Source organism: Mastomys coucha, unplaced genomic scaffold (genome assembly GCF_008632895.1).
Source record: "Mastomys coucha isolate ucsf_1 unplaced genomic scaffold, UCSF_Mcou_1 pScaffold3, whole genome shotgun sequence".
Taxonomy (NCBI): domain Eukaryota; kingdom Metazoa; phylum Chordata; class Mammalia; order Rodentia; family Muridae; genus Mastomys; species Mastomys coucha.
In genome coordinates, this window is record NW_022196909.1 from 51,541,176 (window position 1) to 51,566,237 (window position 25,062).

Here is a 25,062-nt window from a genome sequence, read left to right on the forward strand (position 1 = left end):
GAGGTCCAGAATGGGATAGAGGAGGAGAAGGAGGAGGAGGGAGAGGAGGAGGAAGGGGAGGAGGAGGGGAGAGAGGAGAAGGAGGGGGAGGAGGAGGAGGAGGGAAAAGGAAAAGGAGAGGGAGGGGAGGGGAGAGGAGAAGGAGGGGGATGAGAAGGAGGGGGAGGAGGAGGAGGGAGGAGGGAGACAGAGGTCCAGAATGGGATAGAGGAGGAGAAGGAGGAGAAGGGAGGGAGACAGAGAGACAGAGAGAGATGGAGACAGACTAACAAAGAGAAACACACAGAGAAACAAACAAAGGCAGAGATAGAGAGAGGGGGAAAAAAAAACAAGAAAGAAAGGAGCAGTGTTCTCACTTTGCCTGCAGCTGAGTGGGACCCTCCTCTTGCTTCCTGCAACTCAGGCGAGCTCTTATGTTCTTTTTTTCTTTCTCTTGCAGGACATTAAAGACGCCTTGAGCAGGTATGATGGGCATCTCCAGTGCACTGTGGTTTCAGGCTCCCTCACACATACAACATTCAACATATAGCCGAGTATGTTCACATCCCCCAATAACTTGGCTATGAACTATTCAGGTGGGGGAGGCCAAGCTTTTCACAGTAGCATGTGGTCTGTTGGGTAAAGGCACATGCTTTTCCACCCAGCTTTTCAGAAGTCTCTTTCCCAGCTCCCTCTTCATATCAAGTAGGTGAGTCCTCCGCTTCCTACTCTACCTCCCTCCCCTTTGCCTTCTCTGCATCCATCTCCCATTTCATTTCCATATCTCCTCAGGTCTGATCTCACTCAGCCCCATATTCCGACACTCAGCTCACGGACTCTGTATTTTCCACTCTGCTTCCACTTCAGGAACCCATTTCAGGCCCTTCCTGCCCACCCTCTACCCTCTGAACTTAACACTCAGATAAACTTATCTTCACAGGGGTAAGGAATTTCAGTTTGTCAACCCAACTCCAGTTCCTGAGGACCTGGAGAAAAAACGCAGTGAAGCAAAAGCAAGACATGAGTCCATCATAAAAACCCTGACAGAACTCAGAGGTGAGGGGTCGCTGTCAGTCCCTATGCTCACTGGCCTCCGGATTCTCTCCATCATCACAGACACTGCCTGGGCCTCCCAGTAGCCAGGCTGAATGCTGGGTATTTCCAGAGCGTCATTATCCAGAGATTTCTCGAGCTATGTTGTAACAGGGAATCTCTCAGTTTTAATGTTGTCTGAGGGTGGAGCCCGGGACAAGCACTCTGAACCACATCCCCAGAGCCAAAGTACCCATAATTTTGGAATTTTTGTCTTGTTTATCAGGCGGTGAGCATGGAGCTAGATGAATGTTCCCAATTTGGTTGCTACTAGTAGCCACATGTACCCCTAAGCACCAGAATATAGCATTCTCACGTAGTATTGTAGGTCAAGAATACACACGGACTCTGAAAGACAGTGTTAAAAATAGAACATAAAATACAGCAACAAAACCAAAAGCAAACAGAAATACAGCAATACAAAGTTCTGAGATAGGATCTTACTGTATTGCTCAGGGTGGTTAGTCTCTTACAAAAGAATTCAAATTATCTCCCTCAGCCTTCTGAGTAGTAGGGACTCTAGCACTCAGCACTGTACCTAGGCAGCACAAGCCTTTTATTCTACATGCTGAAATGATTGTTTTAAAAATTCTGAACTAAAGAAAGTATATTATTTAAATCAATTGTATTTATTTTTCTTAAAAAATATTTATTTTATCTGTATGGCTGTTTTGTGTGCGTGCATCATGTGCATGCCTGGTACCCACGGGGGTCAGAAGGGAGTGTCAGATCCCCTGGGATTGGAGTTTCAGTGGGCTCTGAGAATTTACTCTGGATCCACTGATGAAAAGCACTGGCTTTTCATCTCTGAGCCATCTCTCCAGCCCCCTCTTTAGTTTCTTTTGAAATACTGTGTGAATAACCCAGACTCTGGAACTCACTATGTACTATGAACTGGCCTAAAATTTGCCATCTTCCTGTCTCAACTTCCTGAATGTCAGCACGCTCTAGTCTTTTATGTTTTCAAAATGGCCTCTAGAAAATTCAAAACTCAGTGGTTGATGTTTGTGGCTCCTAACGTGTCTGTTCTGCATAGAGCTGTGCTGGAGAGCCACTGTGGCGAGGCCCTAGGGCAGCTATTCTTTCGTGTCTTCTTGGTCCACTGAGACAATGAGAGACATTTCAGTCCCACCCCTCCCAGGAATCAGTGCCTCTCTGTGTGAGTCTGGTTCCCTGCTTAAGCTCTGTGGACTCTCCATTTTTCTTTACTCTTTCCTCACAGATAACATGGGTGCCGAAGGGAAGAAAGATAAAAGCGCATTCATGAACAGCCTGAATAAAGAGGAAAAGGAGAGCTGTAAGTCTGGGCTGGTCCTGCTGTGTGGGGGAAATGAGAAATACAAAAGGGGAGATTCTCTCCTTATTGGGAGGTTGTGGAAGGTCTAGTGAGTATGAACACCAGTGAAGAACAAGCTTATAGAACTGTTTTAAATTTAGAGATAATCATAATATAGTGACACCTCCACTAATTAAAAAAAATTGTTCAAAATGAATGAAAATTTATACTTTTTTTTTTTTTTCGAGACAGGGTTTCTCTGTGTAGCCTTGACTGTCCTGGAACTCACTCTGTAGACCAGGCTGGCCTCGAACTCAGAAATCTGCCTGCCTCTGCCTCCCAAGTGCTGGGATTAAAGGTGTGCACCACTACTGCCAGGCTCAGAAATTTATACTTTTATTTCTTGGTTTCATAAAGCTCAGCTGGAGGCAGCTCAGTCTGTAGTTGAGCTGACCTATGATCCCTACTGTCTCAGCCCAGCTGAGGAGTTGTGACCACAAGGACAATAGCCCGTGATGATGTCATCTGAGGTGGTTCAGATATGAGGGTAGCTAGGGTAAAAGCCAGCCTCAGCTGTCAATCAATCCTCCATATGGCTTTTAATTTGTAACTTCTTGTTATCAACCTAAAATTTGCTTTCTATCTCCAATTTCTAGGGAGCCTGTTACAGAAGAATATCTCAATGTTGCCCACCTCAGGTAGGATTCCTGCCTAGCACATTGGTCTTCCAGAGGGAAGCAAGGGACCTCCGGGTCCGCAGGTCAAAATGTTCTGTCGGTTACACAGCTCTGATAGAGCAGGGAAAAGGCAGAGATCAGAACCCAAGAGGTACTTAACACACAGAACACCCTGCATAAATGATTGCTCTCGGCTTCCCTGAGAGGTACAGAGATAAGAAGAGAACAGAGAGAGGAATCGAAGCCTAAATACAGGAGAGACTGAGGTGGGGGTGGGGGCGGGGGCGAGGGTGGGGGGAGGGCTGAGCAATCGTGCAGACTTCAGATGCCAGAGTCCGGTAAACATAGAGTGAGGGGCAGGCTTCTCATCCACCTCTTCTGCTTCCTAAACTCTACCCTCCCTGGGAAAGGCCTAGCCTCCAACAGGGGACCCCTAATGTGGCCCCCCCTACTTGGTTCATGTCCCTCCTGCTGTCTCGGGGGCTCAGCAGTGCCTGTTGTCCTCGTGACCTCTCTTTTCTCCTTTTCTGTTCCCCAAATGTTAATGAATCAGTAAAACCTGAGGCCACCTAATGCCTAGCCCTATTCCATCCCCTTCTGCATTGAGACATCCTTTGTAAGGCAACAGTTCCTTCAAGGCAGAGCCCCTCATGCTAGGGTCTTGGAGGAGGAGCTGGCTGTGAGCCTGGGCTCTGGCCAGTCTCCAGGTGACCCTGAGTCAGCAGATTCCTTACTGAGGAGAGCTGGGGGGAGGTGGGGGCTGCTCTCCTCTGGGTGGTGCCTTTCCGCCCCTCTGCCCCCACCCATTTTATTTTCTTGGTTATTTGTGTGTGTGTGTGTGTGTGTTTCCCTCAATGCATGTATATGTAGAGTGTGCATGTATGCGTTTCTCTCAGTGTGTGTGTGTTTGTGTATGCACTTCTGTGTGTGTGTAGTGTGTGTGTGCATACACTTCTCTCAGTGTGTATTCATTTTTCTCAGAGTATGTGTGTGTTTGTTTATGCACTTCTCTCAGTGTGGTGTGTGTATGTGTTTGTGTATGTGTTTCAGTGTGTGTACTTGTGTATGCACTTCTGTGTGTGTTCGGTGTGTGTGTGTAGTGTGTATGTAGTGTGTGTGTGTTTGGTGTGTGTGTGTTTGGTGTGTGTGTAGTGTGTGTGTATATGTAGTGTGTGTGTGTTTGGTGTGTGTATATGTAGTGTGTGTGTGTTTGGTGTGTGTGTATGTGTATGTAGTGTGTGTGTGTGTGTGTTTGGTGTGTGTGTGTTTGGTGTGTGTGTATTTAGTGTGTGTGTATGTGTATGGTTGTGTGTGTGTGTTTGGTGTGTGTGTATGTAGTGTGTGTGTGTGTGTGTGTGTGTGTTTGGTGTGTGTATGTGTATGTTTGGTGTGTGTGTATGTGTATATAGTGTGTGTGTGTGTATTTGGTGTGTGTGTATGTAGTATGTGTGTATGTGTGTGTGTTTGGTGTGTGTATGTGTACGTTTGGTGTGTGTATGTGTATGTTTGGTGTGTGTGTGTTTGGTGTGTGTATGTGTATGTTTGGTGTGTGTGTGTGTGTAGTGTGTGTGTAGTGTGTATGTAGTATGTGTGTGTTTTTGGTGTGTGTGTGTAGTGTGTGTGTATGTGTGTGGTGTGTATATATGTGTGTGTGTCTGTGTGTGTGTGTGTGTGTGTAGTCCTGGAGACTACATTTGGGATTTGAAAGAGAAATTGTCCCTCCAGCTATACCATGAGAAGCTCAGAAGCAGGGGCCTGGATGACTTGACCTGAGGCTATACCTCTTTCCCCTTCTCTATCTCCCCACAGTCCCTGTGACCCTGGACAAGGCCTCAGCTGACCCAGACCTCACCTTTACTCAGGATCTGAAGAAAGTGACCTTGTATATTGTAGCTGAAAAAGCTTCCAGTAGGCAGGCAAAACCTCGACCATTCTACCCTTTCCACTGCGTGAGGGGTTCCCCAAGCCTTTCCTCAGGCCGCCAGGTGTGGGAGGCAGAAATCCAGGGGCCCTCAGGGGGGCCATGCATGGTGGGCGTGGCTACAGAAATGGCGCGAGGGTCCCAGAGTCAAAACTTCAGCACGAAGAGCTGCTTATGGGCACTGCGGATCTCACCCTCTACGTGCCAGCCATTCACCAACTGTAAAGCCCAGGAGCAACTCCAGGTCTGTCTTAAGAAAGTGGGTGTCTATGTGAATCATGATGGTGGGGAGGTCGTCTTCTACGACGCCATCACTAGCAAACACGTCTATACTTTCCAAACTTCCTTTGACGGCAAGGTCTTCCCCCTTCTTGGCCTCCAAGTTGCTTGCAGCCATATCACCCTGAGTCCTTAGGGCTGCTCTCTTGTTGCTTTCACAGTCTCTTCCCTTAGGATGGGATGAGACAAAGTGGTGGGAGTGAAGTGTGTGTGGCCCTACTCTGCCACTCTACATGCCATGCACACACCTGATGTTTCCTCTCCCCGTCTCCCCCACTCTCCCGAGTAAAGACAGTAGAATATCCCCAAAGACTATACACAAGATTTTTCAGCGCTGCACTTGGTAGCAGGACCTCACAAAAGCTTCTGGCTGTGCCCTGCTGAGACCCGGGTGCAAGGCGCTGTCCAGCACCCTGGCTGATGCTTTCTCTACTGTACTACCTGAAACTCCCGGTGACTCATCCTTTCCTGAGATCTGAGAACCAGAGACTGTGCAGAGTCAGCCTGTTCTGCGTCAATGCCCAGTGTGTAGATTTGGACAGTCTACAATCAGGGATGCAACCTTTTGACATTTCAAGGCAACGTTGTCATCCACAACAGCTCTGTCTTCAAATTAAAAACGAAATTGTAAACCATCCTCCATGTTGGTTTAAATTTCTAATTTTGTGTTAGGTCATATCTATATTCTTGGCCTCATCTGTCTGTCCCTCCAGCCTAAGGCCGGTTACCACTGGAACAGGTTAAATGGTAGTCAAGGGAGCCACATGCACAGCACACTACATTTTACAGTTAAAAATGTTAATGCATTTTACATTTCTGTAGTGAAGGAGGGCATGTACCCATCTGTCATGGTCTCCTGGGAAGGTCGAAAGATAACTTTTGAGAGTCATTTTCTCTTTCTACCTTGTGGCTTCCAGAATAGAGCTCAGCTCATTAGACTTGGTGGTAAGTGTCTTGCTTAGTCATCCTACTAGCTCCATTTCCTATTCTTAAAAAAAAAAAAAAAAAAAGGAATATACATGGACATGTTTGTTTGTTTATTACACTCTCCCCAGCCCACACTGGCCTTGAATCCTCTACGTAGTCAGCTACATATAGACCTTGAACTTATGAACTTTCTTTTGTCTGCCAAATGTTTAGCTGACAGGCCCGGACAACACATGGTTTATGTGGTTCAGGGCTTTGCTAGACATGAACCACCTGGGTTACATCCCAGTCCTATCTCTGATTCTTAAGTTTACATTGACAATTTTTTAAAATGAAAAAAAAAACAAAAACAAACAAACAAAGAAAAAACCTGGCAGTGTATCTCTCAAGGCCAAGAAACATCTGTTGCTGGGTATCGAACTATGTCGTGGGGTGGAGGGAAAGAAAATGACATAAACTATTAAAAGTTTTGTTTAGGGGAACTAGCAGAGGCAGAGAGACCATGGAGGAAAATACATCTGTAGGAAACGCTACAGTGCAGAAATGACAGAAAATTGTGGATGGAGACACCTAGCATGAGGTTTTAAATGCCTTGCAGTTATGTACTTCGATGAATGACATCCTATGCCCAGGCTGTCAACCCTGGCTCCAGGGAACTGTCAGTCAATGTGTAGCATACAATTACTTGCTCAAGAGGAAACTTAGACATTTTAGGATAAAGTGCCCAGAAAAAAGTGAGGTGATCCTTGGAGCTCAGGTGACATGAAGAGCTACCAAGTAACTGAGTATTAAGTGATGATTTCATTTGCTGATGAGGTGTAAGAAGCTGAATTCAAAAGCCAAGCATGATGATCGCAGCACTTGGAAGGAAGTTAGAGGCAGGATCATCAGAAGTTCAAGGCCATCTGTCTTTCTTTCTTTCTTTCTTTCTTTCTTTCTTTTTAACTTTGAGACAAGGTCTCTCTATGTAGTCTTGCTGTCTTAGAACTTGCTATGTAAACCAGGCTATCCTTGAATTCAGGGAATTCATAGCAAGTTTCAGGCTAGCTAGGGCATGGTGGTTTGAATACATGTGGCCCAGGGGGAGTGCTACTTTTAGGAGCTGTGGCCTTGTTGGAGTAGGCATGGCCTTGTTGGAGGAAGTGTGTCACTGTCGGGGTAGGCTTTGAGGTCCTAAGCTCAAGCTCTGCCCAGTGCAGAAGAGAGAGGGTCTCCTCCTGACTGCCTTCAGCTCAAGATGTAGAACTCTCAGCTCTTCCAGCACCATGTCTGTCTACAGGCTGCCATGGTTCCTACCATGATGATAATGGACTGAATCTCTGAAACTGTAAGCCAATGAAATGTTGTCCTTTATAAGAGTTGCCTTGGTTATGGTGCCTCTTCACAGCAATAAAACCCTAGCTAATATACAGGGCTACACAGAGAGACTCTGACTCAAAATGGAGAGGAGGGGTGTACATTTTAAGAGTTTCTCAGCTGGGCAGTGGTGGCGCATACCTTTAATCCCAGCACTTGGGAGGCAGAAGCAGGTGAATGTCTGAGTTCGAGGCCAGTCTGGTCTACAGAGTGAGTTCCAGGACAGCCAGGACTACACAGAGAAACCCTGTCTTGAAAAACCAAAAAAATAAAAAAATAAAAAATAAAAAATAAAAATAATAAATAAACAAATAATTCTTAAAAAAAAAAAGGAGTTTCTTGTTGGCAGGTATGTTATTATATCCTTTTTGTGCTGTTATGGACGAGCCAAATGTCCTTCTACAACCTACAAGTTGTACTTTCTGCTCTGACTGCATTTTCTGATTTGTTTCAATACAACAACCTGGGAATGTTTTCTTTCTTACGGTGTTGTAGGCTTCATGTTGAGAGTAACTGTTCAGATGTTAGACTGGATCAGAATAGTTGTTTTCAGCTATTTGGAAGCTGCCTGTCACTTTTCCAGAAAATTCTCTTTTTTGGCTGCCTTAAATATCTTAAAGACATTTTCTTGGTATCATTAACAGTCATCCTGGAACTCATTCTGTAAATCAGGCTGACCGTGAAGTCAGAGATCTACCTGCCTCTGCCTCCCAAGTGCTGGGATTAAAGGTGTGCTCCATCACTAACTGGCTGATTCTGACTATTCTTTTTTTTTTTTTTTTTTTTTTTTTTTTTTTTTTTTTTTTGATGTTTTCTTTATTTACATGTCATACAATATCTCCTTTTTCAGGTTCCACTCCCAAAAAAAAGAAAAAATAATAAAATAAAAACAAAACAAAACCAAAAACAAGCCCCTCTTCCCTTCCCCTTCCCTCTGCTCGCCACCCCACCCTCTCCTGCTTACTGGCCCTGGCTTTCCCCTACACTGGGGCATAGAACCTTCACAGGGCCAAGGGCCTCTCCTCTTAACTATTACTTTTTTTTTTTTTTTAACTATTACTTTTATTGACAGTTGTTTTTATCACTGAGTCTTTTTACCTACTTTGAAGCCAACTGAAATGAAAGCTGTATCTTTTCTATATCTACATGCTATAAATATATGTGTACAAATGATCTGAGATAGATAATATTGCCTCATAGGATACTATTTTTCTCCAAGATGCTTTTCATTTAATATGTTAAATATGTGGTATTTCCAGAATAGACAGTCAGAGTTATGTAGTCATTATCTCTAATGTAAGAAAAGTACATAGTGGATATGTGATATCTCTATTTCTTGACAAGATCTCTTATGTAGAGTTGGCTCTCCTGGAACCCACAAAGTAGATCAGGCTTGACCTCAAACTCACAGAGATCATCCTACCTCTGCCTCCAGAGTGCTCTGACTAAAGGCATACACAAGTCAAACAAATGATCGAGATCTTCAGGGTAAGAGACACTTCATCACTGCTCCTGGGAAGCAAATTCTTCAGGCCACTAGAGCTCCCTGTCACACTGAGATTGGAATTTGGAACAGGACAGAGTCCTGGTGACATGGTGGCCAGGACACCATCTGAGAAAGAGGCAGGAAGTGCTGGACTGGGCTGAGCTTATTCTGAGCTCCAGCTGCTCTGTCAGGGAGCATGGGTGCTCCTCCACCCACCACAGGACTGTAAGGAAATCCACAGTCTGAGAACCCAAGGCACAGGCCTGTAAATTATGCTTTACCCTTTCCAGGTATTAACTTGAAACATTCCCAGGTAGAAATAAGAGACATTAGACTGGAGAGAAGGCTTGCAGTTCAAAGAGCATACTGCTCTTGCAGAGGACCTGAGTCCAATTCCCAGCACCCACATCAAGTAGCTAACAACTGCCTATAACTCTGGCTGCAAGAGGATCCAATGCCTCTGGCCTCCAAGGGCTCCTGCTTTCATGTGTGTACTTAATAACAAATAGACACATATACACACGTTTAAAAATAATAAAAATAAATCTAAAACAAAGATGGTATGTACTGCAACACTAGCCAACACCTCCCAACATCTGGAGGTGGGCGGCTGGAGAGTCATTGGTATTCATTGTTGTTTTGGTATGCACAGTGGGATGTACAGTACACAGAGGCTGGATGTGCGGGCGGATTTTAAGTTGAGAAGCCTTCTGATAATAAGAAGGATACTGTTTTAAATGGTCCAATAGAGCCCAAGTTTCATGGAAATTAATATGTAGCTAAAGATGACTGTAGGGGTAGTGCTGATGCTAAGGTCCTATTCTCCAATCGCTTCTGGATCTGTCATTAAAGAAAGTCATGGGCCAATTTCTGGGCAGACGGTACAGGCAGGAATTCCAGGTCCCTGGAGGAAAAGGGAGACTCAAGGAAGGAGAAAAGGTTTCACCGGACTTCTGATGGAGAAGGGTTGAAGAGCCATGTAAGATCTCAAAATGGAGTGACTACATAGGCTACTCCCACAGGCAGTGGTCAGGGAACAGATGGGACTAGCCACTAAAATTTAGGGCAGGTGGGAGGTATGGAGCTGAGAGTAATGATAAGGGCATGTTTTCCAGGTGGGAGATAGTAGTGCCTAACAATTGTGCCAAGAAAGCAAGTTGAAAACGAACAACTGTGTGTATGTCTTTTATCCGTGGATTCCCGGGAGCTGGGCAGGGGCTGGTAGCCGCAGCCCATTCCTGGAGCATAGAGAAGGTAGCATAAAGCTGTGTGCAACAGATGACCTTGAACTTCAGATTCTCCTGCCTCTGCCTGTGGGCTCCTGGAACTACAGGCTTGTGACATAAGTCCAGTTTTATGTAGAGCCAAACTGAGGGGTTCACTAATGATGAGCAAGAGTTCTACCAACTGAGCTGTTTCCAGCATTGTTATATTTTTTCAAAGAGTATTTTATTTTATGTATATGTGTTGCTTGATGTTTGTATGTCCACACACCATGTACATCCCTATTTGTGAGCCACATGTGGAAACTGAAAACTAGACCCTGATCTTCTGTAAGAACAGCAAATGTTCCTATCCACTGAGCCATCTCTCCAACACCAATTTTTTTTTCTGTTTTGTGTGCATGTGTGTGTGCACACACAAGCACTCCTGGCTTATCTGTCTGTCACATGCATAAAATCAGGGATCAAATCTTTAAGCTGTGTTTTAATCAGAGAGCCAGCAATCTTGAAAGATATTGACTTAGCATCCTAAAGATCTCATCGTAGAGAGGACAAACAAAGCCAGTCATCCATTTTAAATTTAGTCTTAACCCTCTGGTCAGGTATGATTTTGGGTGTGGGTGCTTTTCTCTCTTGTAGCAAGAAGACAGAGTGCTCAAACACCAAGACCTTGAGTCTTACATTCCTCCTGAGCCAGTGCCAACGAGGCAGGCTCAGCAATCTCCAATATGCCAATCAGAGAGACAGTCACAGCTCAAAGCACCGGAAAGAGGAACAAAGGACACAGTCACTCCACAGTCCATCCCCGGGGTCCTGACTTGAGGCTTAAGTTTAAACGGAGGACAAATGGTATTCAGCTAAACCCATCTCTGAGCCATCAGGGTCTCTGCTCTGTCCTGCCAGGTGGTCTGATAAATTGTCAGAACCAAGTGAAATCTCTTTCAGGGAGGCAAGAACCTGGTTGTGGCCTCTCCTCAGCATGGGACTCCTGAGGAAATTTTAATTCTCAGAGGTCTCTTAAGAGGTCTTTGAGGCCAAAGTGAGAAACACAAGCGTTTGTCTTTAGTAGACCTCCATTCTGTTAGAGCAGTGATAATGCTGCCACCTAGTGGTAACACCAAAGTGTTATTTTCTATGGAGCTCCCATGTGCTGGGTATTCCACACCCAGGATCAAAACCCCACAACTGTCCTCCAATGTAGAAATTGCTATCAGCTGTTCATAGTGAACGCCCCCCCCATAACTACAGGGAGGAGAGGGACAGCTCTCTGATTGTAGGATGTGTAGACACCACCAGAACTTATTTATCCAGCCTTGCAAACTTGGTGCTACATGCCTGTTATCCCAGCTCTCAGGAAGCAGAGGCAGGAGGATTTGCTGCCGTCTTAAGGCCAATCTAGTCTACAAAGTAGAGTCTAGCCCAGCTACATAAGTTACAAAAAAGGAGACTAAAAATAAATAGGTTTTAAAAAGAAAAGAAAAAGAAAAAGGAAGAAAGGAAGAAAACTCGTTTATCCCATAACTGGAGACTTTATCATGCATTGCAGAGGAAATGGTCAGGATTCATGGATTCTATCCCTCCATTAACTTTTTTTGTGCATGGAGAGTTGCTAGAGACCTTGCATGTAATTATTGCCCTTCCGTGGAAAGGTTTACTTTCCTATGTCCCAGTATTGTGAGCCCGCAGGGAATCTTCCTTCACCAGCCATGCGAGAAAGCCAAAGTTTCCCACACTTCCCAATGAATCAAGAATGGACCCCTCGTGGATCATTGTTGTCCATTGTGCCCAGTGTGCATGTTTAGCTTGTAGCTCTACTTCTCAAGACCAAAATTTGTTTTCTCTCTCCAACTTTTAGGGTACCTATTAGAGAAACATAAGACGTGGCGTCCTCAGGTAGGAGTCCTCCCTAGCACACTAGTCTTCCTGCAGAGAAGAGAGGGAGCCTCCAGATCTGCAGGTCGAATTGCTCTGTCCATCCACAGCATGAACACTGGAGGGGAAATGTGAAGGCCGGACTGGAACATCATCTTCCTAATCTGAGGGACACCCTCACCCAGAATGGAATGATTATTCTCTGATTTCCTATCCCGTCTGAGATGGACAGAACAAGAATAGAGCACAGAGCAGCTCAGAGGCCTAAATGAGGAGAAGCTGGAAAGAGGAGCTGTATAATCTTGTAGACATCGGGTGACTGAAATGGATAGACAAGAGATAGGGCAGATATCTTACCTCCTCTGCTTCAAAAATGTGATCTCCCTCAGGAAGTGCCAGAGCTGGTCATGGATCACTCCCTTTTCCTTCCTTCTCCCTCTCATGGAGAGTGATCAGCTAAACTAGGGTGACCAAATGCCACCTATTCCATGCCCTACTTCATTCCACCCTCACTTTGGGGCCTCTTCTGCAAGCATAGCCACTCCTTTAGCAAGGCTTTTTACTTTTTTACTATTGATTGATTGATTGATTGATTCATTTATTCAATATAAGTACACTGTTGCTGTCTTCAGACACACCAGAAGAGGGCATCAGATCCCATTACAGATGGTTGTGAGCCACCATGTGGTTACTGGGAACTGAACTCAGGACCTCTGGAAGAGCAGTCAGAACTATTAACCACTGAGCCATCTCTCCATCCCCTTAGCAAGGCTTTTAATGGGAGGGTCTGGAGGATAGAGATTATGGAGAGGCCACCCCCAGACCTGATGACCAGTTGGTGGCAGTTGGTAAGTGAGCATAGATTAGGGGGAAGGTCGTGAAGACCAGGGAGGAACTCTATTATTTCTTTTCTATTTGTTTGATTTAAATATTGCACTTATTTACTTTAAATGTGTGTGTGTGTGTGTGTGTACATGCACTCATTCATGCTACACTGTGCATATGTGTGTGTGCACTCACCCGTGCTACACTGCATATGTGTGTGTATGTGCACTCATCCATGCTACACTGCGCATATGTGTGTGTGCACTCATCCGTGCCACTCTGCATATGTGTGTGTGTGCACCCATCCATGCTACACTGCATATGTGTGTGTGCACTCATCCATGCTACACTGTGCATATGTGTGTGTGTGTGCACTCATCCATGCTACACTGTGCATATGTGTGTGTGTGCACTCATCCATGCTACACTGCATATGTGTGTGTGTGCACTCACCCGTGCTACACTACATATGTGTGTGTGTGCACTCACCTGTGCTACACTGCATATGTGTGTGTGTGCACTCATCCATGCTACACTGTGCACATGTGTGTGTGTGCACTTATCTGTGCTACACTGTGCATATGTGTGTGTGCACTCACCCGTGCTACACTGTGCATATGTGTGTGTGTGCACTCACCCGTGCTACTCTGCATATGGAGGTGGTTCTTTCCTTCTACCATATGAATTCCATTTATTTTGCCAGGTTTGGTAGTAAGCACATTTACTACTGAGCCCTCTAGCCTCTGCCTCTGTCTCTGTCTCTGTCTCTGTCTCTCTCTCTCTCTCTCTCTCTCTCTCTCTCTGTCTCTGTCTCTTGCTCTCTCTCTCTCTCTCTCTGTCTCTTGCTCTCTCTCTCTCTCACTCTCTCACACTCGCTCTCCCTCCCTCCTTCCTTCCTTCTGTCTTTCTCTCCTTTCTCTCTCTCTTTGTGTGTGTGTGTGTGTGTGTGTGTGTGTGTGTGTGTGAGAGAGAGAGAGAGAGAGAGAGAGAGAGAGAGAGAGAGAGAGAGACGTACTTTGCAGGAACCAGCTCTTTCTTGTCCCCATGATTCCGAGGGGTTAGGGTTATGTAGCTCTGGTTAACAGGTTTGCTTTTTTTTTTTTTTTAACTGCTGAGCCACCTGACCACCCTCCCTCCATTTTTGTTTGTTTGTTCCTAATAACAAAGGGTCTCAGTATGTAGCCCTATCTGGACCTCATTATGTATACCAGGCTGCTCTTGGACTCAGAGAAATCCACCTGCCTCTGCCTCCCTAGTGCTGGAATTAAGGTCTGAGCCGCCACACCCCTCCCTTCTTTTTGAGATAGGCTTTCATATCACCCAGGCTGGACTTTAAGTCTCTGAAGAAAAAAGTAAGACATGTAAAATCTAACCCTAGCCTATCCTGTCATCCTGAGCATGGGCTCCACCACCTCTTCTTAACCATCATTGTCACCCACCGCCCACCCACCACCTGAGAGAACTAGCATTGAAGCCAAGACGGAAATGGAACAGCAAACGAGGAGCTAAAATGAGCCCACATTTCTAAACCTTAGCAAAGCCAGGAGCACTGCTGCTCAAGCCTTCATAAGGGACAGATGGAACCCTGCCTAACTTGATGAACTGTCTGTCATTAACGTCTGGACCCTTAATACAAGGATGGGGCAGGACAGGTTCTGAATATTCCTCTGTGTATTCCACTCCGCACCCCATCATCCTTATGTTTGAGGAACTCTGTTTTAGAAAATTAGACCAAGCCTCCATTCTTGTTTGTGAGCAGTGAAGAGAGGCACCCTCATGGGTGAGGAAGGCAGCACCCATCTTGAGCCCACTACCACTAGGGGGAGCTGTAGTCTACACGAAGAACAGCGAGTGGTAAAGTCACGGGTTAATTTTAAGGTGGCGCGGTGGGTAGATCACGGTGGCCCAGATCTATAACCCCAGCACTTCGGTGGTTCGGGAAAGAAGGACAAGAGTCCAAAGTCATCATTAGCTGTGCATCAGGTTCTAGGCCGTGTTGGCCTGACAAGGACCCCATCTCAGGAAACAAAACTTTAAGACTGGGAGAGGGGACAATACTTGCATGGGATTTGGGTTGTGACTTGAAACAAACGAACAAACAAACAGAAAAGAAAACAACCAAACAACAACAACAACACGAAAACCAAACTGCCCTCTCACACCCCCAACTACAACACAGAAAGGTAGAATACTAAAGACTTGGGAGTGGAGGGTTGGGATTGTTGAAGATCCAGCCAGCCTGCCTCCATCTTAGGCGTAAAGACATTTTACGGTAAAGACAAACTAGGTTCATTCCTGTTTATGATTAATTCTCTGCTTCTCAAGGATTGAGTTGTGTCCCACCTGTAACCTTAACGGAAAATGGTTCTGTACCGCCTGTTCTAGGACGGCAATCGTGTGTTTGTTTTAAAAAGTTATTTATAACCATCTTGCAACCCTACCTTTGTTCCAGAAAGTTACGTAACTGCCTAGGACTACCTTGTTACGTCTGTCTGTTGTCAAGACTGCCTTGCCGTGCCCACCCTGAAACCATGTCTTTGTTCTAGTGTGGGGGGGACTAACTTGTGTTTACATTCTGCTCCTGTAATCCAATCTACTTGAAATCCCCTATCTCTGAGCCTTGTCTTCCTCACATCTACTACTGACCACTAAAACCCTGCCTTAGGGGTAGGCAGTCCATGTACACGAACAAAACAGCTGCTTTAATAAATTCCTTGCGTTAATTAATTTGGCTATGATAATTTGGGTAGTGGTCTTTCTTCTCCCCATCTTTGGGATTAACAGTGTCCCTTTTCTTTCTATTCCTTCTGTCTCCGTTAACCCTGGATGGAGCCTCTGACTTCATTTTTTTCTCACAACCTAAAGACGGTCCTTCAGGGCAATTCAGTAATTCAGGGAAATACTTGGACTCCCAGTGCTTGCCCTTGCCCCACCTGCTGGGGTCTCTGGGAGGCGGAGCTCTGGGGATCTTGGAGAAGAAGAGTAGAGAGGACCTACGTGGTAGGCGTGGTCTCAGAAGTAGCCGTCTAAAAGTGAAGCCTATGAATGGTTTCTGGGTTCACAGTTCTGGCTCCAAATAACAGCCACTCACAGACAGCTATCCCTGGGAAAATCTACCAGTCAGTCATAGAAAAGTTGATGTCTAAGTGGCTCATGACTGCAGGAAGGTTCATGATGCCACCATGAGCAAATAAATACAACGTTTACTCCTCTTTGATTAGGTCGTTTCCCCCCTTTTTTCAGTACCCAGTACCCAGATCACCCTGAGCCCATAGAGTTGATTCCTTGCCACTCCCTCCATCCTTTCCTCATGATGGGATGTGCTGCAGGTGATGAAGTTTGGTCCTAGGATTGACCTAACAAAAGCCTGATGTTTTCTCTTTCCCTGAGCAAGAAGAAAACTAATACCTGAATGCCTCAAAGGCTAAACATTAGCTTCTTCTTCTATGAACTTCTTCTTCTTCCTCCTCCTCTTCTTCTTCTTCTTCTTCTTCTTCTTCTTCTTCTTCTTCTTCTTCTTCTTCTTCTTCTTCTTCTTCTTCTTCTTCTTCTTCTTCTCCTTCTCCTTCTCCTTCTCCTTCTCCTTCTCCTTTTCCTTCTCCTTCTTCTTCCTCTCCTCCTCCTCCTCTTCCTTTTCTTTTTTAAGATAGGGTGTCTCTATTACATAATTTTGGTTGTCCTGGTACTCGATATGTAGACCAGACTGGCCTTGAAGTCAAAGAGATTCACCTGCCTCTGCCTCCTGAGGGCTGGACTTGCACCACTATGTCCATTGTCTCTTTAAAAAATAAATAAACAAACAAACAAATATACTTAAGACTCAGGGTCTAAGCCAGCAGTTCTCAGCCTATGAGTTAAAACCCCTTTGGGAGTCAAATGTCAGATATCCTGAGTATCAGATATTTACATTATAACTCCTAACAGTAGCAAAATTACAGTTACTAAGTAGCAATAAAATAATTTTATGGCTGGGGGGTCAGAACAACATGAGGAACTGTGTTAAAGGGTTACAGCATTAGGAAGGTTGAGAACCAGACTGCAAGTAGTTCTGGCTGTCCTGGAGTTTGCTATGTAGACTAGGATGGCCTCAGACTTACAGAGATCCCCCTGCTTCTGCCTCCCAAGTGCTCAGGTTAAAGTCATGCACCAGCACACCCAACTCTAAACACAAGGTTCTTGACCACAGTGCTTCATAACTCTTTGGACATGACTGGAAGCAGTCAAACTTCAACAGGGCTATGGGTGAAGAAGACATGGATGATCATTGGAAATCTGGCTGCACCTCAGCTCTCCTTTCCCTTTCTTTTCTGGCCTGTTTCCCAGCAGCCCCCATGATTCTGGATGTGTGGTATTGGTCAGCCTGGACTCCATCTTTTCCTGAGACCTGAAAATCTTCAAGGCTGAGTGACAACCTGGCAGATGCTAAAGCTAGTCTGCAGATGAGCAAAGGTTACAATGTAGCTACAACTAGCTCTGGTTGTGCGGGCATGCTCAGGGATATGTAACCTCTTAAAGTCACAAAGTACTGTTGCCATCTACATTTACCCTGGAGAAACCAATTGAGTTTAAAGTCCCCTCTCCTCAAATCCCATAATGTTTTTAGTTAAGTTTGTTACTATTGTTGCTGTTGATTGTCAGTTTGGATACACCAAAGAGGCAACTTCTAAAGATATTTTTAAAAGGAGGCACAGAAACAGACAAGCATTTTACACCTTTCACACAAGAAGAGCAATATACATAGGCATGCTGTTTGTGTCTCTTGTAGCTTAGGTTGGCCTTGCACTTAGTTCATGGCTACAGTCCGTCCTTCCGGATGGCTGGAATTACAGATATGCAGGATCCAAACCCTGGGTTTTGTGCATACTACAAAAGCACTCTACAAACAGAGGTACATCCCTCCCAGCCTTATTTTAAGTAGAAGCCTCTTTTGTAAGTAAAAGGATAAACCAAAACCTAGTAAATTACCTATAGGGAATATTTAAGTAGAAGAGATAGAAGTTCATCGTTTCTGGATGTATCTTCTTAGGTGTCTTAAACTTTGATTTCATGAACATATTCTTAAGTTTATATTTTATTTTATTTTTAATCATTGCATGTCAGTGTGCCTGTGTGGTTTTGTGCATGAGTGCTGATTTTTAGCAAGCACCAGGAACATTGAATCCCATGGAGCTGGAGTTACAGGTGATCCTGAGACCCCAACTAGAATGCTGGAAACTAAACCCAGATCTTCTGGAAAATCAATATGCACTTTTAATTGCTGAACCATCTTTCTAGCCCTGATTTAATGTAAAAATTTTACATCATTTTATAAAATTAATTAAATAAGACAAAAAGAGGGTTCTGTCTCATGGGTAAGCACATGAGATAAAATTAACCTTTCTAAGTGATTGGCCACTTACATACCAGAGAGAAGTTATTTTAAAATTACTTTTCTGACAGTGCCTAACTAATACAGAAGTAGACGCTCACAGCCATCCATAGGACTGAGCACAGGATCCCCAATGAAGGAGCTAGAGAACGGACCCAAGGAGCTGAAGGGTTTGCAGCCCCTTAGGTGAACAACAATATGAACTAACTAGTACCTCTAGAGCTCCTAGAGACTAAACTACCCATCAAAGAGTACACATGGTGGGACTCATGGCTCCAGCTGCATATGTAGCAGAGGATGACCTAGTCGGTCATCAATGGGAGGAGAGGCCCTTGGTCCTGTGAAGGCTCTATGCCCCAGTGTAGGAGAATGCCAAGGCCAGGAAGTTGGAGAAGTTGGGTTGATGAGCGGGGGGAGGGGGGGGAACGGCTTTTTGGGGGGGGGGATCTGGGAAAGGAGATATCATTTGAAATGTAAATAAAGAAAATAATATATAGCAGGTTTAAAGTGAAATTGTATGCTTGTTTACATTCATGAGCTTGGAACATTCAGATTATACTCAAAGGCCAGTTTCCTGCTTGAAGTAAAGTAATTTGCTTTCTGTCTGAAAAAATAAAATAAAATAAAATAAAAATTACTTTAGCTAGGTCTTTGAGAACCTGCAGTCCCAGCTACACAAATAGATTGAGAGAGTAATATAGTTGAACCTACAAGTTCAAGACTAGCCTTGCAGCAAAGTGAGACTCCATCTCAAAACAAACAAACAAAACCCCAAAACACCAAGTAACAAAAAAGTTACTTTAAAATGTAGAGATCTGATGCTACATCTTTAATAGGTATTAGTATGGTTCTTTTAAAAAATATTATTGTGTGTATTCGTGTTAGCCATGGCACAGGTGTGGAGGTCAGAGTACCAGGGATTGAACTCGGATTGTTGGGTTTGGTGGCAAGTATCTTTACATGCTATACCACCTTGCTGGCTCGTAGGATCTGTTCTTATGGATCATTATGCCTGATGCACATACATATGGTAGGACAAAACAAAGAATGACTTTTTAATGTGTGTATGAATTTCTGCATGCATATATGTGCATTAAAAGGTAACTTCAGAGACCAGAAGAGGAGGTCAGATCTCCTGTGGGTGCTGGGAATGGAACCAGGGTCCTTTGCAAGATCAGCAAGTGTCTTTAACTGCTGAACCATATCTTTAAGCCACATAATGAGTTTTTACTAAGAACCAGGATTCTCCAGGCAGTGGTGGTGCATGCTTTTAATCCCAGCACTTGAGAGGCAGAGACACGTGCATCTCTGAGTTTGAGGCCAGCCTGGTTTAGAGAGCTAGTTCCAGGACAGCCAGGGCTACAGAAAGAAACCCTGTTTTGACAAAACAAAACAAAACAACAACAACAACAACAGCAAATTGAACAAAACAAAAACCAGGATTCTCAACATAAAAGATTAGAGATTTTTATCCTAAAAAATATTACATAAAAGAAGAGAAATTGTGCATAATGAATAACCCTAAACTTGAATAGGAAAATCAACATAAACATAAGCTACATTTTCCCCTTGAAAATAAAAAATTATTTCTATTAATGCGATTCATTTTGGAGAAGATCCCATATGTTGTTGAGGAAAATGTCTGTTTACCTGTATGGAGAAATTTTGAAATTTTCCATAATGGAAATACACACACATGAGCATATGTGCGTGTATATACACACACAAGTGTAGTCTCCCAGAGCCAATATTTGAAATTGAACTTGAGCCAGAACTCAGACATCTTTCCAGAGATGCTGGTACAATTTTGACTATCAAAGGTTGATTTGCACTTGGAATGTATTGGACTAATTGGCTTATTTTTAAATGCAAACCCACCTGCCTTAACTTTTTCATACTAGAACCCAATGACTCTCTCAGAACTCTGTGCTTTCTCCCCTGAAATCTCACAGTCACCCCCAAAGCCTGCATTACTTCTCTATTGTTATGTGGATCTGGGAATTGAATTTAAAACTGTAGTGTTTTCTAAGTGACCCCCCAAAAGAGTAAAATGGCATGATTCTACCACCGACCTTCAACCACCTGCAAATCAAGGTGGCTGGGGAGGGACTCCAAAAGCACAGGATGCAATATTTCCTTCTGCCTACATTCCCTTAGGCTGGCTGTGAGGGGCGGGCTAATGAGAAGCAGGTTAGGTCGGTGGCTGGGCTGCTGTAAGGGGGTGTGGCCCGCGGACCTCACGCGGCTGTCTGGCGCGTGTCTGTGAGGAGGCCCTCCCCTTATCCGCCCAACCCGAGCACGAATTCCAGGAGGTTCAGTCAGCCCAGGCCGGGCTCCTCTGTCCAGTTCCCCAAGTTACCCACAAGGCGTGGCAATTACATAAGTGGCCCTGACTTGCCTCTTGAAGGGACAACCTTGGGTTGGGGATATGTAGGCCCAGATAGGGAAACAACTCTTCCAGGACCACCCCCTGGATTGTCTGAATACCCAAGCAAATCCTCAGGGCTGCAGTGGTGAACTTCAGCCTCCTTGCTGGGCTGGCCAGTACCCTGAGCTCTCAGTCTCTATCCATCCCCACCCCGTGAATGGGGCGGTTGGCTAACACAACAGTGAATCCATATACCAGTTCTTCTTTGCTACTGATGGCCAGGGTCTTTGAAATCCTCTCCATTATCTTGGACCAGAAAACCCTTCCCGGGAAGGAGGCCTCACTCCTGGAGTAAAGTGTGCAGCTCCCAAGCTCCTGAGGCCAGCCCTCACAGCGCAGTACTTGGGAAGACTGCTCAGGACCTAAAGACTGAGGGAGCCTCTTCTCAGGCAGCTCAAAAGAATGAAAGATCGCCTTGTTTTCATGTAAAGTCTTCCAAGCAAGACCTGAACAAAGACTTCTCTGTATTAGTTCCTTTTTCATTTGTTCATTTTTTGTTATTTTTAAAACATTTTTTATTATATTTTTAAAATGTGCATGTATGTGTGCCAGAGGGCACACAGGTGCAGGTCAGGGGACAACTTGTGATTGTTGGTCCTCTCATCACGTGAGCCCGACAGATCAAACTCAGTCAGTTAAGCTTGGTGGCCTTTAATCACTAAGCTATCTGATAGCCTGGTTGTTTTCGAGGCAGGGTCTCTAGCCCAGGCTGACCTTCAGCCTCGTGTGCCGCTGAGGAAGACTTTGAAGTTCTGGTTTTCCTGTCTTTATCTTGGATGCTGGGATCTCAGGCCTGCAACCCATACCCTGCTTATGCAGTGCTGGGAAGTCTGCTCCAGTCTTGATCCGTTCTAGGCTAACACTATCAACGGAGCTACATCCCTGGCTCTGTGCTGCGGACCGGGATTTCTTGCGGGGTCCCTTGTTCCGCGGGATGAGGAGTTCTGGCCAGGTGGGCACGGGATTCGGCTTTTGACAAACAGACTACACACGAGTGGTGTAAGATCTGAGTGTATTTCTTTAAAAATGACATGAGGCTTTTACAATCATTACAAAAGAGAAATGAAAAATCTGGCAGCTCAACAGATGAGGTACCTCTGAGGCTATCTGAAACATACTAGGTCTAAAGCACCAGCTATCTCCTCTGAACTGGTGCTGCATCCCCTGGGCCCAGAGCACTTGGGCCCGGGGGACTGCGAGAGATACATGAATCTGAGTCCTAGCCCATCTAAGTTCTAGTGCTAGTCTTACATGTGAGTCCAAGTCCTTCTTCCCCCAGTCCTAGTGCTAGACTGAAGTCAGGGTTAGGCAAGCGACCCACACACACCAGGTCAGCAGGGTCTGGTAGCTAGGTGTGAAGCAGGAGGAAGAGGGGTGGAGCCCTCCCTGTTGAGGTATTCTTATGCTAATTCTCTGGTTCTTGCTGGAGGCAGGCAGAGGGGTCTTAGAGTGAGAGAAACCTTTCAATTACTCTCTAGTACTTAAAACATTAAACTAGGATAGTTGGAAACATTGGTGAAGGTCAGAAAGCAATGTCCGAATTTTCTCTTGCTAGCTGTAAGAAAATGATATCTTGGTGAGTTCCTAGCACACTAGTACGAGGACATATCTGGGCCACCTTTGAGTTTGGGGTGCCAGGCGACAATGCAGAGGCAGGAGACTGACTTTCCTTGAAGTTTACGCCTCAGATACCGCCATCACGCAAAGTGTGCGTGGCAGCTCTGTATTGCTTACTGTTATTATCTCCATGACCAAACTATCTGTCCGAAAGAGCCTCAATATTCAAAAGGCTTATTTGGTTCAGGGCTTCAGAAGTTTCTGCTCATTATGCTGGTGAAATGGAACAGCTCATATCGATCACGGCAGGCCAGGAAGCAGAGGGAACAGCATGTTGACTGTCTGGTTCACTTGTCCCAGGCTACCCTCTATCAGTCCTGAACCCCACACTACAGGAGGGTGCCACTCATACTTAGCATAGTTCAAGCCCATCTCAATTCATCGTCTTTGGCAAATGTCCTCACAGACATAGTCATGGCCATGGGTCTCCCAATAATCTCCCAGGTGACTCTAAATCCAGTCAAGTTGTGAATAGAGATGAACCATGATACCCCGCTGGGTGGGGAGGAAGTCCCTCCTTCAAAGCCCTATTTCCCTGAAGTAGTATTGCAGCCATTCATCAGGGATCTGGCTGGAAATTAAAATGAGGGTTCTCCCTCTCTTCCACATGGCTATTCGTTTATAGAGCATACCAGTTTAGTAAGCGTCTCAGAGACATTACTCTGTTCCTCCTCACCACCTCTGGAAGATTTAAGTATCACACTCACACTCCATATACAGCAAATATCCCCAAACTTGCCAAAAGCATATATGTGGAAGCCATCTTGAAACTGTGACCTCAACACTCAAGAAGCTGAGTGTTGTGAAACAAAACAGCAGTCATCTTTATCAGATCCACCGCACCTGATATCAAGATGGGGCTTGTACGCTAACATCTGTTCCCTCGTAGAAAAGGGGATGTGATGGTACTTAACTTGGGGGGTCACAAACTATACCCCATCGAACCAGGTTCAGCTTCCCTTCTTCAATAAGCCAATTAAGAGAACCAAATTAAGACCAGAAAAAAACAGAAGAAGTAGATTTATTCACTATGGGTATATTGGAAAGAGAGGCAGAGATCTGTTCACCTCCCTAAGCTCATCCACATCCAGGTTCCTGACAAGGTGTTAAATCAGAAAGGAAGAGATCTGTGTAAGTAAGCTACCCATTCAGAATGTGGTCCCCAGGCCACTGCTGTCTCAGCTCCAAGTCTCCAAGACAAGGTCATCTGACAAGTTGTCAGTGTTTTCCTCTTCTTCCCCATGACTTCAGACGTCCTTTTCTCCAGCAGGAGATTCTTGGGGTCCATCCTTTTAATAGTCTGAAAGCCTAAGAGTGTCTCTCTGGAGTATATTCATCCCTCTCGGATAGGCAGTTACAATCAAAGGGGAACCAGTATGGTGGAGATTAAGCAAGCAAATTCCAAAGGGGGTTAGAGTAAGAGAACAGGAGCCCTCCTGCTCTTGAGGAAGCCCAGCAGAAACTGGTATCACTGTCAAGAGATGGTGTGTCACAATGCTGGGCTCCATGAGGAACCAGATGCCCGGAATTCCCACAGACATCTTAAGACCTGAAGTCACCTGGTTCCCAGATCTGTTCTTGATTCCCTGTTCCCTGTTCATTTTATCAGGGACGTCCCTGTAGGGAGAGACTCAGCCCTTTTACCTGGACCCTGTGGAGGTCTCCTCTTTAGGACCTTCATGAATGTGAAGCTGGGATCTTGACTTACACCACAAAAAAGAATTTGATGATGAGCCAGCATGAAGCAGGGCTGGGATTTATTAAGAAAGAGTAATGCTTTAGAGTTTAAGTGCACCTATTAAGAGACACACCTAGCTGTCTGAACAATGGCTGCATACTTGATTTTGTGGCTTTTGAAGTGACATCCCTCAAAGGATATAATTTTCCAACCAGGTCCAAAGGTCAAGCAAAGTTTTAAAATTAAATTTTTAAAATGATGTAACTTACTTATTTCCCCTTTACTAGTTTCTATAGGTATTTATTTACTTAGGTATGGGGCAGTTCAATTGCATACCACTGTGCTTGCACAGGGGTCAGAGGACAGCTCTGAGGAGTCAGTCTCCTCCTCTCACCATGAGGATTCTGAGAATCAGACTCAAATGCCGACACTCCACCAAACCGTTTCAATGACCCCTTTACTTCTTTCTCTTAAGCAATTCTGTAAATGAAACTGTAAGCTGCATTATGAAATACATTGTTTATCCCAACAAGTTTTATTTTTAAGGTTTGTTTTTAATTATGTGTCTGTGTGGGCATGTGATTGTGAGTGCAGGTGCCTACAGAGGCCAAATAGCATCAAAATCCAGAGTTAGCTTTAAGTGGTTATAAACTGCCTGATGTGGATGCTGGGAACAAAACACGAGTTCTCTGGAGGAACAGAATGCTCTGTCCACCAAGGAGCCATCTTTCTCTAGCTGTTTTTGTTGCTGTTGTTGTTGTTGTTGCTGCTGCTGCTGCTGTTGCTGTTGCTGTTGTTGTTGTTGTTGCTGCTGCTGTTGCTGTTGTTGTTGTTGTTGTTGTTGCTGCTGTTTTAGGCTGGTTCTCATGTATTTCAGGGTGCCCTGGAACTCCTGATTTCCCCTGTCTCCAACTTCCAAGTGCTGTGATTACAGTGTGTGCCACCACTTTCTGAGGAAAAGGCTTCCCCTATGAAAGCATTACAGCTCTGAGGGAAAAGCTTCCCCCAATGCAGATGTTGTAGCTCTAGGGGGAGGGCTACCACATTGTAAGTGTTGC

General features: G+C 44.9%; 1 protein-coding gene across 1 annotated transcript in view; it reads left to right on the forward strand.

Annotated features, from left to right (window-relative positions):
* The window catches only part of Trim31 (tripartite motif containing 31), a 13,516-nt gene extending 7,657 nt beyond the window's left edge, over nucleotides 1-5,859 (forward strand). Inside the window, exons 4-8 of the mRNA XM_031347294.1 lie at nucleotides 440-462; nucleotides 920-1,035; nucleotides 2,294-2,368; nucleotides 3,004-3,045; nucleotides 4,834-5,859. Coding sequence (XP_031203154.1) covers nucleotides 440-462; nucleotides 920-1,035; nucleotides 2,294-2,368; nucleotides 3,004-3,045; nucleotides 4,834-5,360 — 783 coding nt within the window. The 3' untranslated portion in view covers nucleotides 5,361-5,859. The remainder of the gene's footprint in view (nucleotides 1-439; nucleotides 463-919; nucleotides 1,036-2,293; nucleotides 2,369-3,003; nucleotides 3,046-4,833) is intronic.
* The last annotated feature ends 19,203 nt before the right edge of the window (nucleotides 5,860-25,062 follow it).